This window comes from Lampetra planeri, chromosome 29 (assembly GCF_965212315.1).
Source record: "Lampetra planeri chromosome 29, kcLamPlan1.2.h2, whole genome shotgun sequence".
Taxonomy (NCBI): domain Eukaryota; kingdom Metazoa; phylum Chordata; class Hyperoartia; order Petromyzontiformes; family Petromyzontidae; genus Lampetra; species Lampetra planeri.
In genome coordinates, this window is record NC_136135.1 from 12,333,194 (window position 1) to 12,348,694 (window position 15,501).

Consider the following 15,501-nt stretch of genomic DNA (forward strand, 5'->3'; position numbering starts at 1 on the left):
CCTGCGTCGCCAGTATCTCTGGCCCAAACTGACGCAAGACGTGGCCGCCTGGGTACAGGGCTGCCGCGCTTGTCAGCAGTGCGGACTGAAACCAGCACGATATTAGGTACCCCTAAGGCCGTTCCGCGTCAGCCGCACCAACCAGCTAGTCGGGATCGACCTACAGGGGCCATTTCCATGGTCCCATCGAGGCAACCGGTATATCCTCGTAGCGGTGGAGTATTTCACCCGCTATCCCGTGGCAGTGGCCATCCCCGATAAAACGGCCCTTGTGGTGGCCTGGGCATTCGTGGAACATTACGTACTTAAGCATGGGATCCCGGAACGAGTCCTTACCGACCAAGGTAGCGAGTTTGAGGCCGAGCTGTTCCAGGCGCTGTGCAGAGAGTTCGGAATCCAGAAGGACCGAACCACAGCGTACCACCCCCAAGCGAACGGTATGGTGGAACGCATAAACCAGACCTTAGCGGGGAAGCTCAAACGTATGGCGGCCGCAAATCAACGGGATTGGGACGAACACCTCCCCTACGCCCTATTCGCCTACGCCACCACCGTACACACATCGACGGGACAAACCCCATTCTTAATGATGTTCGGCCGTGAGTCTCGTTTACCTGCTGTTCGGCGTTCCTCCACCCCAACCGGAGGAAGGGAGCCGCCCCGTGGGGCACCTGATGGAGACCCTGCGGGAGGCCCGAGGCCGAGCGTACCCGCAAGGGGAAGCCGCACATCGGCGGCAGGAACAGGGCACCCGACCCCGCGTGGAGCCCCCCTTATTCCCGACAGGCGCTAAGGTGTGGCTACACACCCCTCACGTCGGGGCCGGGCAGGTGGGGAAACTGACGACCTACTGGCGAGGACCCTGGACCGTGGTGCGGCAGATCTCCCCCTGGACGGTACTAATCCAGGGCGGGGAGAGGGGCCGAGAGACGGTGGTCAACGTCCGCCGCTTAAAACCATGGAAAGCGGCCCCGGCCAGGGAGAACCCCGCCGCCCGAATGCCCCGAAATCCCGGGGTACCCGCACCCCCCGTGCTCGGGGGCCTTGCGCGCTACATGGGCCCCGCCGGGCCCCTGACCCCGAGGCGTCCCGATCCAGTCAGGAAACGGCGCGGGCGACGGCCCCTAAACCCTTCTGCCACTGAGTTTGTGCCCCAGCCCGCAGGTGCCGAGGGACGGGGAGAGCCATTGGAGTGGAGGAGAAGGCCGCCGCAGGAACCCCAGAGGACGGAGCCACCTGCCCAGAGACCAGCGAGGTCTGGACGGATCCCCCGGACCCCGCAGCGCTACCTCATGGGGGCAGCCCAAGCAAGGTGCTCCAGTCAACCCGGGATGGGGACTGGCACCTCGGGGGGCTATGTGATGCCGCCGCCGCGAAGCCGCTCTGCGGGCGCCCCATCTACGACCTCGCCACCACCAAGCGACGGGGCCGACACTGCTTCTCCCTCACCGCCCCTCACATAAACACACCCTCACACATTTCCCCCCCCCATAAAGCTCCGAGGGGAGGTCACCTGGCCGACAGGTTTTCACCCAGAAGCCCTCTCATAGGGATAATCTTCACGGTTTCCTGCGGCCAGGGAATTGGGCGATCTCCCCCGATACTAACTCGCATCGCGGCGCTGTGACTTGGGTTGAGGTTACATGGTCACGGCGGGGCTACCCAGCCACCGCGGTTAAAACGCACCCCCACACACGGATCGGCAGGCAGGTAGGGGGGCGCAGCCACGAACAGCGGGAAGACAAGGTGGGCGTCTGATTGGCAGGGCGAATGTGCTTGTGAATGGCCACCGGCGCAGCAGTCAGCGGCGGGCCCTTTGATATGGAAACAGGGATGTGGACGGCAATGAGGGCGCCGAGTACTGCGGTGCAAGACGAGCAATCTGATTGGCCAAGAAGGCCCGGATCAGCGAGGGCTTTGCTTTGATGTGGGTAAAGAATAAAAGGGGGATGCAGAAAGGTAAACGGTCTCTTGCTCCTGAAGTCAGCCCTCGGGACAGTCTCCAGTTCGGCCATTCAAACGTCCGTGCGACGAGTCGAGGTGTGCAGAGAGGACGAGCCCGCCGGAGCGCCGTACGCATCGAACTGAGTAAGAGGCAAAGAGAGTATTGGGATTCAGTCTAAAAACCGAAGCAGCTTAGAGCCCATCAAACTAGATAAATCGGGTACAGACCATCGGGAAATAAAGCCTGCCTTGCCGATTCCTACTGACTCAACAGTGGGTCACAGTCGGCCAGTAATACATCATAAATAACTATCTTCTTGGTTCTGTGTACGGACTAACTCCCCTTTCGAACGCCCGTCTCACAGAACCTTTAAATCACCCGTAACGAAAACCCCCAATCGGCAACGTCATTCGCCCTCCGACCACTGACCCGCCGTTCAGAGCGTGTGATTGCTGCGGGGGGTTGTGTGAGGGGAGGCGTCGCGTTTGATTGGCAGAGAGTCAACGGAGTGTTTTCAGGCGACCGTGAGCCGGCGACGAGCCATGCCCCTCTCGCGAACTCGCGGGGGTGCGACTCAAGGAGGAGAGCCGGCAGGCGACAGCCCTTATCCCGCGTGCGATGAGCACAGCGGCGGCAACAGCTGTTCACACACGAGCGAGGGATCGGGAGATGGCGGAACCCCTGCGGCCGGCGCCCAGCAGGGAGAGGCCTCGGGGGCCAGCGGCCTCAACAAAACACAAAGGGATGCATTAAAGCCACAGCGATTGTGGCCATGCAAACAAAATCGACGGACCGTACAGCAAACCCAGTGGTCAGCGACACGACACAGACTCTCGCTGCTGCTGAAGCCCTCTCGTCGTGGCCAGCAGCAGCAGACCTCGACATTGGTGACATTGGCCAGATCGCTGCTGCTGATGCCATCGCACACAAGAGTCGAACGTCGTCACTGCCAGCAGTGGCCTGGAGAGCAGCACAGCAGCGGGCTGACGTTTCAAGCAACGGCCCCTGCTAAGTGGTGGGAACTGGCGCTTCACTCGTATAACAATGCAGGGGTTATAATGCGACTCGTGTGACGGCCTCCACACTGCCGATCAGAATCAGAATATGTATTTATACTGGAGGAATCTGATGAGCTATAAAGCTCTTTTCACAGATGTTCAGTAGTGCCGAGGCCTCCACTCCCTACCGCACACTTTTCGGTTCGCATAGGCCCATCATCCTGTCAGGTTGGGTACAATTAGTACCACTTTGTGAGAAGCCAACAACGCTCGCCACCACGGCGGCTGTGAGCGTTGTGCCACGACACGTGGCCGTGCCAGAGTGCCGCGTGTGTCCGACGCGCGGTGCCCCACACCTCCGATGAGCACGGCTGGCCACGTACGGTGCGAAAGAAGTTCACAATACATACCGTACATATATCATCCCTGCAGCATACATTGCTGTGAGCCCCTATGTCAACCAGTCGGTCCTTGTGACTCCTTAAATATTTGGCCCTCCAAGGACAACGAATAAGAAAAAAGCATTATTTATTTTTACACATCCCATCAGCAATGGTTCAACACAAGCATGGGTCGGTTGCGACACGCGGTGTCTCTCATCAGCGGTCAGACTTGTTTGAAGCAATGCTGAAGGTGAACTGACGGATGTTTATAGATAAGGGTTCTCTCTCTCTCTGCATTACATATGGGTCCGAGTTCGACGCAACACTCTTTAACGCACAACACAGAATAAGCCATAGCGTCGTAGCAAATAATATATGTAACGCCATAAATATATAAAGTATTTATTAAATATAAATAAAGCTGACATTTCGTTGTTAGTTTGTATTCTCCACATCGACGCTAATGGTGATTTGCCCTTAGCAGGCGAACTCTGGCTCAGATCCAGAGTGGAGTTATTTGTGTGCTGATTTTCCACGTGGAGTTTGGGTGATGTCACAAAGTGCACCACGACACCTCGCCCATCTCGCCAGGGAGCATCAGCCACCATCACGCGCACTCCCCCGGGCATCCTCGCAGCAGCGGCGGCGGCTTTTGGCTGGCCATCGATCAACGACGGCAGGCCACCGCATCGCACGCTTCTGCGGCCGTCTGGAACGCTCTCACTTCCGATATTAGGAAGCCACTGGAACTGCGCACTTTGAAATCTAGATGGGAACCTCAGTTCTTTAGAACTGCGTTTTGTGTTTAGTGTTGTCCTTCCCCTGCACCTCCGATTAGTGCGGTTGGCTGTGTACGGTGAGAAACACACATACATCACGTGATGTTACGTCATGTGTGGAATGCTTTGTGATGTTTTGGATGTGATGTTGCTATGTGTGCGTGTGTGTGATGTGGGGAGCGGTGTTGTAGTGGTTAGCGCGCTGCGCTACGAACCCGGCCAACGTAGTTCGATTCCCGCTCACGGCCAACACCAGTGAAGAATATCTGAACCGGTCCTAGGCCTCCCCTAGGTCGACTCAGCCTCAAATTAGTACCTGGTTTGGTGTATAAACATCGCCACAGGGGGAGACAAAGGCGGTCGGGCGTGGTGCTGGCCACCCACCCCCTCGTGTTCCGTTCCGGCCTTCATAGGTGCTCGCTAACAGCACTTGCCCCTACAGTCTGTTAAGGCTACACGGGCTATCTTTGTCTCTGTTTGTTTGTGTGTGATGTGAGGTGTGGCGTGATGCGTCTCGGCTCCCGCAGAGTGATCACGCGGCCTCAATCCACATCCGCGGCCAGACGCGGATTTGTAGAGGAGGAGGGGGAAGACAAAGGCGGCCCCGCGTCTCTCTCAAGCCCCCACCCCGCGTTCCTGTGAGGGTGGCGCTGCGATTACAGCGACAAAATCAACATCGCCGCCTCGGTGGCTATAGGCGAGATGTTAACTATCTCGCGTTGCATGCAGGAGGCCGTGGGTTCCATCCCGACCCCGACGCCTGCTGTGTATTTGCATGCATCTCTCTCCCCTTGGTCGCGTGGATTTTGTTCTCGTGGTTCTCCGGTTTTTCCCCCCACATTTAAAATCAACAATGCGTTTAAAGTAGATGGCTGCTTTACATTTCGACGTGATAAGCCACTTCGTTGAGCTATCATTTGTGACCAGGCCACTTTGGAAAGAGCGCAATGCAGCTCGGTGGGCACTACTCTGGTCAAAATGAAATAAAAATGGTTTAGTTTAGATGGTCGGGTTCGGCCGCGTCATGATCTGGCAACACGAATGTCGCGAACCGCTCCTAAAGAGCGATTCTCAGGGCCCCAAAATATTGCGATTAGATTCGCGACATTTCGCTTGAAGCTGCGCCAAGCATCACTCAGGACGAGGTGCAGGAATTCGGCGTACACACAACAATACATCGATGAGGTCAGAATGATTGTGCAGCTGAGAAGGCTTCCGCATTCCAGACAAAAGCGAAACTCAGACGAGCCACCGGCAATGAGATAAACACGGCGAGCGGCCGCGCGTGACTCGCCGAGTTGACGGGCTGAGACGATCACATTGGAGGGGGCATTGCGCGCCTCCCTCTCCAACAGCGGTGGGCGACTCACCGTGCCACTGCGTTAGTCCACCAGACTGCGAGCTGGTGAATGCGTTAGTCCACCAGACTGCGAGCTGGTGAATGCGTTAGTCCACCAGACTGTGAGATGGTGAGTATGTTAGTCCACCAGACTGTGAGATGGTGAATGTGTTAGTCCACCAGACTCGACTCACGTTAGCGACGCTGCTGTAGAGATATGACTATCTGTGGCATGAAAAATGAACATTGCCCGAAACGTCGCTTCCTGTGTACATTCTTTGGGTGTGATATGAGGTGAAATTACATTTAGTGTAGAAAAATCCGCATGAAATGACGTACATACGCAGTTTGTACTCATATACGATATTTATTTGTATGTATATATATGTGTGTGACTTGCTTACTTTTCTATACTTTGCACTCGTATCGGTTACTTTGTATTATTTGCTTTTGTAACTTTCTGACCCCGTGTCCCTACTGGACATCTGTGAAAAAAGCGCTTCATAGCTCATCGGATTCCTCCTGCAGTGTCAATAAAGATTCTGATTCTGAATGGCATCTTGAGACGCTGCGCTCACAGACAAACTCGGCGTGGTGTGCGCGCAGTGCATCTCGCGGGGCGCTCGTGTGGTGGCGGGTGTTGTGTGTAAGAAACCGGCTCGGTGAGAAGATAAGAGGAGGTCGCTTTTGAGTCTGGACTTGAACAGGGGCAGAGAGTCGACAGCACGGACGGCTTGGCAAAGGGAGCTCCGCTCCGGCTCGCGGGGATAGCAGAGGCTCTGGGCGAGGTAGGCTCGGACCACGCACGCCTCCCGTGAGGGACAGACTGATCATTCGCGAACGCGCACGATCTCAACTAAACTATTTTATTTTACCAGCTAATGCCCACTCAGCTGTGCAGCTGTTTCTCAGAAGCAAGTTGGCCACACATGATAGCACGACGAAGCGGCGTATCACGTGGAAATGAAGAGCAGCAGCCAACACGCAAACACCAAATATAGAGCAGGCGTCAGGGTCGGGATCGAACCCACGATGTCCTGTACACCAGGCGAGGGAGTTGACATCTCATCAGGGGCACAGATCGAACCCACGACCTCCTGTATACCAGGCGAGGGAGTTAATATCTCATCAGGGTCGGGATCAAACCCACGACCTCCTGTATACCAGGCGAGGGAGTTGACATCTCATCAGGGTCACAGATTGAACCCACGATGTCCTGTGTACCAGGCGAGGGAGTTAACATCTCATCAGGGTCACAGATCGAACCCACGACCTCCTGTACACCAGGCGAGGGAGTTAACATCTCCTAGTCACTGCGGCGACCCTGGTGCAGCAAACGCGACTGCACCACAGGGGCAGCGGTTCGGCCGGGCGGGGGGGGTCGGTGACGCGGTCATTCCCCGTGGCCCCGCGCCAAGTGTCGCTCGTATCGGCCACTCTGTGTTGTGTCATTCCAATGGCAACTTCGCCTTCGACTATGCGAGTTCAACCCCCGATTAAGCTTGTAGAGCTGAATGGAGGTCAAAAGAACTCAGACACCCCCTTGTTGTGAGAGACTCAACGCAGAAGATGCCTGGGTTTAATCTTCCACGAAACTCACTGTCCACCCTAAACCACATCCACTGCATAGACCACGGCAGTAGATGCGGATACCTGATGCACAAATGAAATGTAAAATACTCTCCAGCAGCAGTGTGCGACTGTGGTGGTCATCCAGAACAGACCGTGCCGCGTGGAACGCGCAATGCCCCGAACCACAAGTAGGGAGGAGACATCACAGCGATGATGCTACTCCACTCAGCTACTCCTGGTGCGGTGATCTGCTGGCTTGACCACCTGGATGTGAGATCGTAGTCGTGGCTCTGCATCTACATCAGCAGCCCTACGACAAGAAGAAGAATGAAGACTAATGTCAATCAACGATGACAGCGTCGCCTCTATGCAGTTGCTGGGGAGTTGATGATGGTGGTGGTGACGATGGTGGTGGTGATGGTTACATCAACACGGTGGTGCAAGGTGGCTGCGAATAGCGGAGGCATTCATCCAGCAGTGGATTGACCAGAGCTACTGAACATCACGATCGCGATGACACGACGAGCTAGGAGCTACGCATTTCTGCGATGGGTTTCCACGCAATAAGCCATTTCGTTTAGTTATCATTTGTGGCCATATCGCTTCTGAAAAAAGGCTAATAGCTCAGAGGGCTTTACCTGTTAAGATACAAAAAATAGTTTAACTTAATTTGTATTTGTTTTTAAGTTATTTGTTCACCTTTCCTATAATCTGCACTGGTGTCGTGTTTTGTATTGTGTGTTGTTGTAACGTTCTGACCTGTCCCCTTACTGGAGATCTATGAAACAAATCGCAACGGTGACGCGGCGTGGAGACGCGCGCCTTGGGGCCACGACGCCGGGGACAACGGCTCAGGACCCCCAGGGCTCAGGGCCCACAGGGCTCAGGACCCCAGGGCTCAGGGCCCCCAGGGCTCAGGACCCCCAGCGCTCAGGGCCCCCAGGGCTCAGGGCCCCAGTGCTTAGGGCCCCTAGGGCTCAGGACCCCCAGCGTTCAGGACCCCCAGGGCTCAGGGCCCCCAGGGCTCAGGACCCCCAGCGCTCAGGGCCCCCAGGGCTCAGGGCCCCAGTGCTTAGGGCCCCCAGGGCTCAGGACCCCCAGCGCTCAGGACCCCCAGGGCTCAGGGCCCCCAGGGCTCAGGACCCCAGGGCTCAGGGCCCCCAGGGCTCAGGACCCCCAGCGCTCAGGACCCCCAGGGCTCAGGGCCCCCAGGGCTCAGGACCCCCAGCGCTCAGGGCCCCCAGCGCTCAGGACCCCCAGGGCTCAGGGCCCCCAGGGCTCAGGACCCCCAGGGCTCAGGACCCCCAGCGCCCCGGGCACTCATCCCGCGCGAGCGTCACTCCAGCCTCGTGGCCCCTCCAGGCCCCGCTGTTGTGTCCGCGCCTCTTATGTAACTGCGCTCAGATGAGCGAGCCGCGGCACACAACGAGGTGGCGGCGATGTCTTCTCGCGTGGCTTCTCTCTTTATCTATTTATTTATTCATTCCCCGTACTTGTTTCCTGTTGGATCGCGCGTTATTAATCCCGCTGGGAGCCCGGGGGGGGGGCTGAGGTGGGAGGGGAGACGACGCTGGGGGAACCTCGAGCGGCGTCCCCGCGACGCGGGAAGCAGCAGCAGGCAGCAGCAGTAGCAGGCAGCAAGCAGCAGTAGCAGCAATAGCAGCAAGCAGCAGTAGCAGCAGGCAGCAGCAGCGGGCAGCAGCAGACAGCAGCAGTAGCAGCAAGCAGCAGTAGCAGCAGGCAGCAGTAGCAGCAAACAGCAATAGCAGCAGGCAGCAGCAGCAGGCAGCACACAGCAGTAGCAGCAGCAAGCAGTAGCAGCAGCAGCAGTCCGCAGCAGAGCGCCGCCAGCTCCGTCTCGCGCCCCAGCGTGCCCACGCCGGTGACAGCCACCGCCGTCTATCCCGCCAACTACCGCACCAACTACCCAATCATTAACCCACCATCTACCCCGCCAAGCAGACCACCAACTACCGCACCAACTACCCACGAGTTACCCACCAGTCACCTCATCATCTATCCCTCCAAGTAGCCCACCATATACCCCACAAATCTACCCACCAAACAGACCACCATCTACCCCACCGCGCCTGGCTCCAAAGAAGGCGAGGAGGCGTTGAGAAGCAACGCGTCTCCTCGCTCCTTCTGTCATTCACCAGAGTGAGCGCGGCTCGCGATGATGAACTTCACGTCTTCGCTGCACGCGCCGCCCGCGCGCCCCACGTCGTTCTTCATCGAGGACATCCTCCTGCACAAGCCCAAGCCCGCGGCGCGGGACTTCGCCTTTCTGGGGGGCGCCGCGGGCCCCCCGCGATTCACGCTTCTCGACTGCGGCTACTCGGCCCTGCTGGGGGGGCCCGCTCTGATCCCCGCGCCGCAGCCGCTGCCCCCCCTGCACCGGCCAGACCCGCACCCCCACCCCTACCTCCTCGCCGCACAGGGTAGGACCCGCTCCACTCTCTCCACTCTCTCCCCGCTTCCTCTCTCCTCTCCCTTCTCTCCCTGTTCCACTCTCTCCACTCTCCCCGCTCGAGCTGCGCCGCTCAAGTTGAACGTCGCCTGCCACCGGTTGCGAGCAGCTGCGACGCGGTGTGGAGTAAGACATCGCCACTCGGGAGACAAAGGTGGCCGGGCGCGTGTATTAGTTTTTTGTGTATATTTATATTCGTGTGCATATATGTGTGCGTGTGTGTACCGTATGCGTGTATTTGTATATATTTGTGTGCGTGTGTATGCGCGCGCGTGTGTGTATATATTTGTGTGTAACCGTGTGTGTAAATGTGTGTGTACCTAGCCTGGCACAAGAGCCGTGGTGATGTCACTGCCACTTATTTGTGTGTATGTTTGTCTTTGTGTATATATGTGCGCGTGTTTGTGTATATTGCGTGTATGTATTGTGTATATTGCGTATGTATATTGTGTGAGTTGTGTGTATCGTGTGTTTATATAATGTGTATATTGTGTGTGTGTTTTGTGTGTATTGTGTGTCTATGCAATATGTATTTTGCGTGAGTTTTATGTGGATTGTGTGTTTATAGAATGTGTATATTATGTGCATATTGTGTTTATTGTGTGTAGTGTGTATATATAATGTGTATACTGTGTGTGTATTGTGTGTCTATGTAATATGTATATTGTGTGCATATTGTGTATGTATGTGCACGCAGGCGCGTGTATTGTGTGTGTATCATGTGTGTATATTGTGTATGTATATTATCTGCGTATTGTGTGCATGTTTTGTGTATATTGTGTATATATATATAGTGTGTGTATATATATAGTGGCTTTATTGTGTGTGTATGTTGTGTGTATATTGTGTGTGTGTATATATAGTGTGTTTATTGTGTGTGTGCATGTTGTGTGTATATTGTGTGTGTATGTTGTGTGTATATTGTGTGTTCATGTTGTGTGTATATTGTGTGTGTGTATGTTGTGTGTATAGTGTGTAGGTGTATATAGTGTGTTTATTGTGTGTGTATATATAGTGTGTTTATTGTGTGTGTGTATGTTGTGTGTGTGTGTATAGTGTGTTTATTGTGTGTGTGTGCATGTTGTGTGTATATTGTGTGTGTGTATATATAGTGTATTTATTGTGTGTGTGCATGTTGTATGTATATTGTGTGTGTGTGCATGTTGTGTGTATATTGTGTGTGTGCATTGTGTGTATATTGTGTGTATGTTGTGTGTATATTGTGTGTGTATGTTGTGTGTTTATTGTGTGTGTATATATGTAGTGTATTTATTGTGTGTGTGTATGTTGTGTGTATATTGTGCGTGTGTGTATGTTGTGTGTATATTGTGTGTATATAGTGTGTTTATTGTGTGTGCATGTTGTGTGTATATTGTGTTTGTATGCTGTGTGTATATTGTGTATGTGTATATTGTGTGTGTATGGTGTGTGTATATTGTGTGTGTGCATGTTGTGTGTATATTGTGTGTGTGTATGTTGTGTGTATATTGTGTGAATATATATTACGAGTCACGTAGGGTTATTTAATTTATTTTAACAAAACGTTCAAACTGACTTCCATAAACGTTGATGTGTTAATGATCTACTGGAATTAACGGAGGATATGACAGCTGCCTTCAGCACACAAACACGAATATAACGTATACGTCCTTAGGACAAATTCGTTTCCATTTTAAACGTCAGCTGAAAAGGAAAGAAATATCTAAATTAATAATGCTATAAATTAAACTGCTTTTGTATATGCCAGTGTTAAAATAAGTCAATAACCCTGTGTGTCCTGGCTATTGAGCCACCCTTTATAGGCGCGTGTATTGCGTGTGTACATATATATATAATGTGTACTCGTGTGTGTGTGTATAATGTGTCCTCGTGTGTGTGTGTGTATATAATGTGTCCTCGTGTGTGTGTATGAATATATTTATGTGTGTGTGTATATATACTGTGTACCGTGTGTGTATATATAATGTGTTCTCGTGTGTGTATAATGTGTACTCGTGTGTGTGTATATAATGTGTCCTCGTGTGTGTCCGCGTGTGTGTGTGTATGAATATATATGTGTGTGTGTATATACAGTATACTGTGTACCGTGTGTGTCCGTGTGTGTGTATATATATATTATGTGTACTCGTGTGTGTATTTAATGTGTACTCGTGTGTATATGTAATGTGTACTTGTGTGTTTGTGTATATATAATGTGTACTCTTGTATGTGTATATACTGTGTGCGTTGGAAGCGTTAGTGTCGCGGTTAGCGCACTGCGCGATGAACCCGGCTTACGGCCGACATCAGCGACGAATATTATTGAAACGATTCCGTGCCCCACGTAGATCGACTCAGCCTTAAACGAGTATTTTGTGCGGCGTGTGACATCACAATTGGGGAGACAAAGGCGGCCGGGCATAGCGTTAGCCACCCCACAACACCTCGTGCGCTGTTCAACTCTTGATGGTAGCCCACGACCGCCTCTTGCCCCAACAGTCTGTTTAGTCTACACGGTGAACCTTTGTCTTTGTGTGTGTGTGCACGTACGTGTGCTGCGCGCGCACGATTTTCTGTTTGTCATTTGTGTATACGTGTTTTTGTGCATACGTGTTCGCTGTGTGTTTAGTTGTGTTTGTTTTTCCTATTATGGTGCGCGTGTATATGTTCTGTGTGTTCGTGTGTACGCGCATGTGTGTGCTGGCGTTGTCTACTGGACTTCTGTGAAAGAGAGTTTATAGCTCATCGGATACGTCCGTATAACAATAATAATTTATAAAGCGCCTTTAAACAATCGTTCTCATGGCGCTAAATACTGATTCTGATTCTGTGTTCGCGTGGGTGTGATTGTTTTGTGTGTGTGTCTGTGAATGTTAAGGGAAGCGGTAGTGTAGCGGTTAGCGCGCTGCGCTTCAAGAGTTCGATTCCCGATCACGGTCGACACCAGTGACAAATTATCTGAACGGGTCCTGGGCCTCCCTTAGGTCGACTCAGCCTAAAATGAGTACCCGGTGGGATGCGCAACTATCGCCACTAGGGAGACAATGTTGACCACCCACCCCATCGTGTGCCGTGCCGGTCTTCATACAGTGAGGGAAAACAGTATTTCATCCCCTGCTGATTTTGTATGTTTGCCCACTGACAAAAAAAATGATTAGTCTATAATTGTAATGGTATGTTTATTTGAACAGTGAGGGACAGAATAACAACAAAAAAATCCACAAAAACGCATGTCAAAAATGTTATAAATTGATTTGTATTTTAATGAGGGAAATAAGTATTTGACCCCCTCTCAATCAGAAAGATTTCTGGCTCCCAGGTGTCTTTTATACAGGTAACGAGCTGAGATTAGGAGCACACTCTTAAAGGGAGTGCTCCTAATCTCAGCTTGTTACCTGTATAAAAGACACCTGTTCACAGAAGAAACCAATCAATCAGATTCCAAACTCTCCACCATGGCCAAGACCAAAGAGCTCTCCAAGGATGTCAGGGACAAGATTGTAGACCTACACAAGGCTGGAATGGGCTACAAGCAGCTTGGTGAGAAGGTGACAATAGTTGATGCCATTATTCGCAAATGGAAGAAACACAAAAGAACTGTCAATCTCCCTCGGCCTGGGGCTCCATGCAAGATCTCACCTCGTGGAGTTGCAATGATCATGAGAACGGTGAGGAATCAGCCAAGAACTACACGGGAGGATCTTGTCAATGATCTCAAGGCAGCTGGGACCATAGTCACCAAGAAAACAGTTGGTAACACACTACGCCGTGAAGGTCTGAAATCCTGCAGCGCCCGCAAGGTCCCCCTGCTCAAGAAAGCACATATACATGCCCGTCTGAAGTTTGCCAATGAACATCTGAATGATTCAGAGGACAACTGGGTGAAAGTGTTGTGGTCAGATGAGACCAAAATGGAGCTCTTTGGCATCAACTCAACTCGCCGTGTTTGGAGGAGGAAGAATGCTGCCTATGACCCCAAGAACACCATACCCACCGTCAAACATGGAGGTGGAAACATTATGCTTTGGGGGTGTTTTTCTGCTAAGGGGAAAGGACAACTTCACCGCATCAAAGGGACGATGAACGGGGCCATGTACCGTCAAATCTTGGGTGAGAACCTCCTTCCCTCAGCCAGGGCATTGAAAATGGGTCGTGGATGGGTATTCCAGCATGACAATGACCCAAAACACACGGCCAAGGCAACAAAGGAGTGGCTCAAGAAGAAGCACATTAAGGTCCTGGAGTGGCCTAGCCAGTCTCCAGACCTTAATCCCATAGAAAATCTGTGGAGGGAGCTGAAGGTTCGAGTTGCCAAACGTCAGCCTCGAAACCTTAATGACTTGGAGAAGATCTGCAAAGAGGAGTGGGACAAAATCCCTCCTGAGATGTGTGCAAACCTGGTGGCCAACTACAAGAAACGTCTGACCTCTGTGATTGCCAACAAGGGTTTTGCCACCAAGTACTAAGTCATGTTTTGCAGAGGGGTCGAATACTTATTTCCCTCATTAAAATGCAAATCAATTTATAACATTTTTGACATGCGTTTTTCTAGATTTTGTTGTTGTTATTCTGTCTCTCACTGTTAAAATAAACCTACCATTAAAATTATAGACTGATCATTTCTTTGTCAGTGGGCAAACGTACAAAATCAGCAGGGGATCAAATACTTTTTTCCTTCACTGTAGGTGATACTCGCTAACAGTACTTGCCCCAACAGTCTGTTAAAGCTATACGGGGGATCTTTGCATTTGCATGTTAGTGCTAATGGCACCACGCTTTGCGTGCAGTGCCAACCCTGCAGGACAGGGTGTGTGAGTGCCGGCCAAAGGATAAGGTTACTTGAGGCCATGGTACTCTGGTTGACCCGGGAGGACACGTGCCCAGTTAAGTCTACAAAGGGGCCCCAAGTGGGGGCTAGGAGTGGTCACGTGGTTGGGACCCAGATCCTTCCCGAAGATTCTAGAAGGTGGTCATGGCCAAGGGCGGAGCCGGCCATGCTACAGAGAATATAAGCCGGGTCCCGGGAGGGACCAGGGTTGGTGTTCATCCTGGAAGTAACCTTCATCTACCTTCTCCATTCAACGAGTCTCCAACACGTAGACCCGGACCCAAGCTGTTGGTCCCAGTCCATAGTAGCAGTTACGTTGTGACTAGTGTAGTTAGCCTGGTGGTCACCACTATAGGTTGTTATTCTGTTAAGGGGAAGTTACTCCATATGTTGGAGTGAATAAATGTGTTGCCTCCAAGGCTACGTCTGCGACTCAGTTGAACACATTACAACTGGTGTCGGAAGTGGCCAAACTTTATTTTGGCAGTAACATAGGCCGAGTTAGGTTATGCTTACGCGACGCAGACTACATACCAGGATGTTGTTGGACGATGAGGACGACGAAGGCGTTATTCCTCAGACGGCCCCGGGGATGGCGACCCTGGAGAAAGGGAGTGAGGCGCTGTCGGCTGAGCATCGCGACGGCCATCTCAGTGACAGCTCACCGCCGTCAGGGAAAGAGCTCTGCACTTTCCGCACCCGCCTCGCGGAACTCCTCAAAGCCGTGGCCACGATGGTCGCGGAGCTCGACCGCGAAGAGCCAGCAATGAAGGAGAGAGCACCGGAGCTGCGTGGGGTCGTGCATCCCGTCGCCGTTTCCCACCAGCGGGAAAGCTCCGTGGCGCAGCCCGCACACGCGGCCGCCATTTTGTTCACGGACCGGGGTGGAGAGCCCACCAAATCTGCGACTACACCGAGTTGACCTGTTGAGATTCCATCCCTCAGGTGACGTTTACCTTTTGTTAAAACAAATTCAGCCGCCGGAGGCGACTGGGTGGCCTTCAAGCGCCGGTTCCAGACGAACTGCGACTTGGCAGGGTGGACGGAGGCAGATGAGCTGAGAGCGCTGCCTGCCGCGCTTGATGACGATGCCCTGGTGGCGTTTCTCACCATCCTGCCATCGGAAAGGGCCACGCTACAACAAGCCTTTGCTCAAATGGCGGCAATCTATGAACCGCCGTCAAACGTTCGCCACAAGTTCGCTGCAC

At 52.8% G+C, this 15,501-nt stretch overlaps 1 protein-coding gene across 1 annotated transcript in view; it reads left to right on the forward strand.

Moving 5' to 3' along the window:
* Positions 1-9,192: 9,192 nt before the first annotated feature.
* BSX (brain specific homeobox) overlaps positions 9,193-15,501 on the forward strand; it is a 40,887-nt gene continuing 34,578 nt past the window's right edge. The window contains exon 1 of the mRNA XM_078608290.1: positions 9,193-9,457. Within this exon, the coding sequence (XP_078464416.1) occupies positions 9,193-9,457 (265 nt within the window). The remainder of the gene's footprint in view (positions 9,458-15,501) is intronic.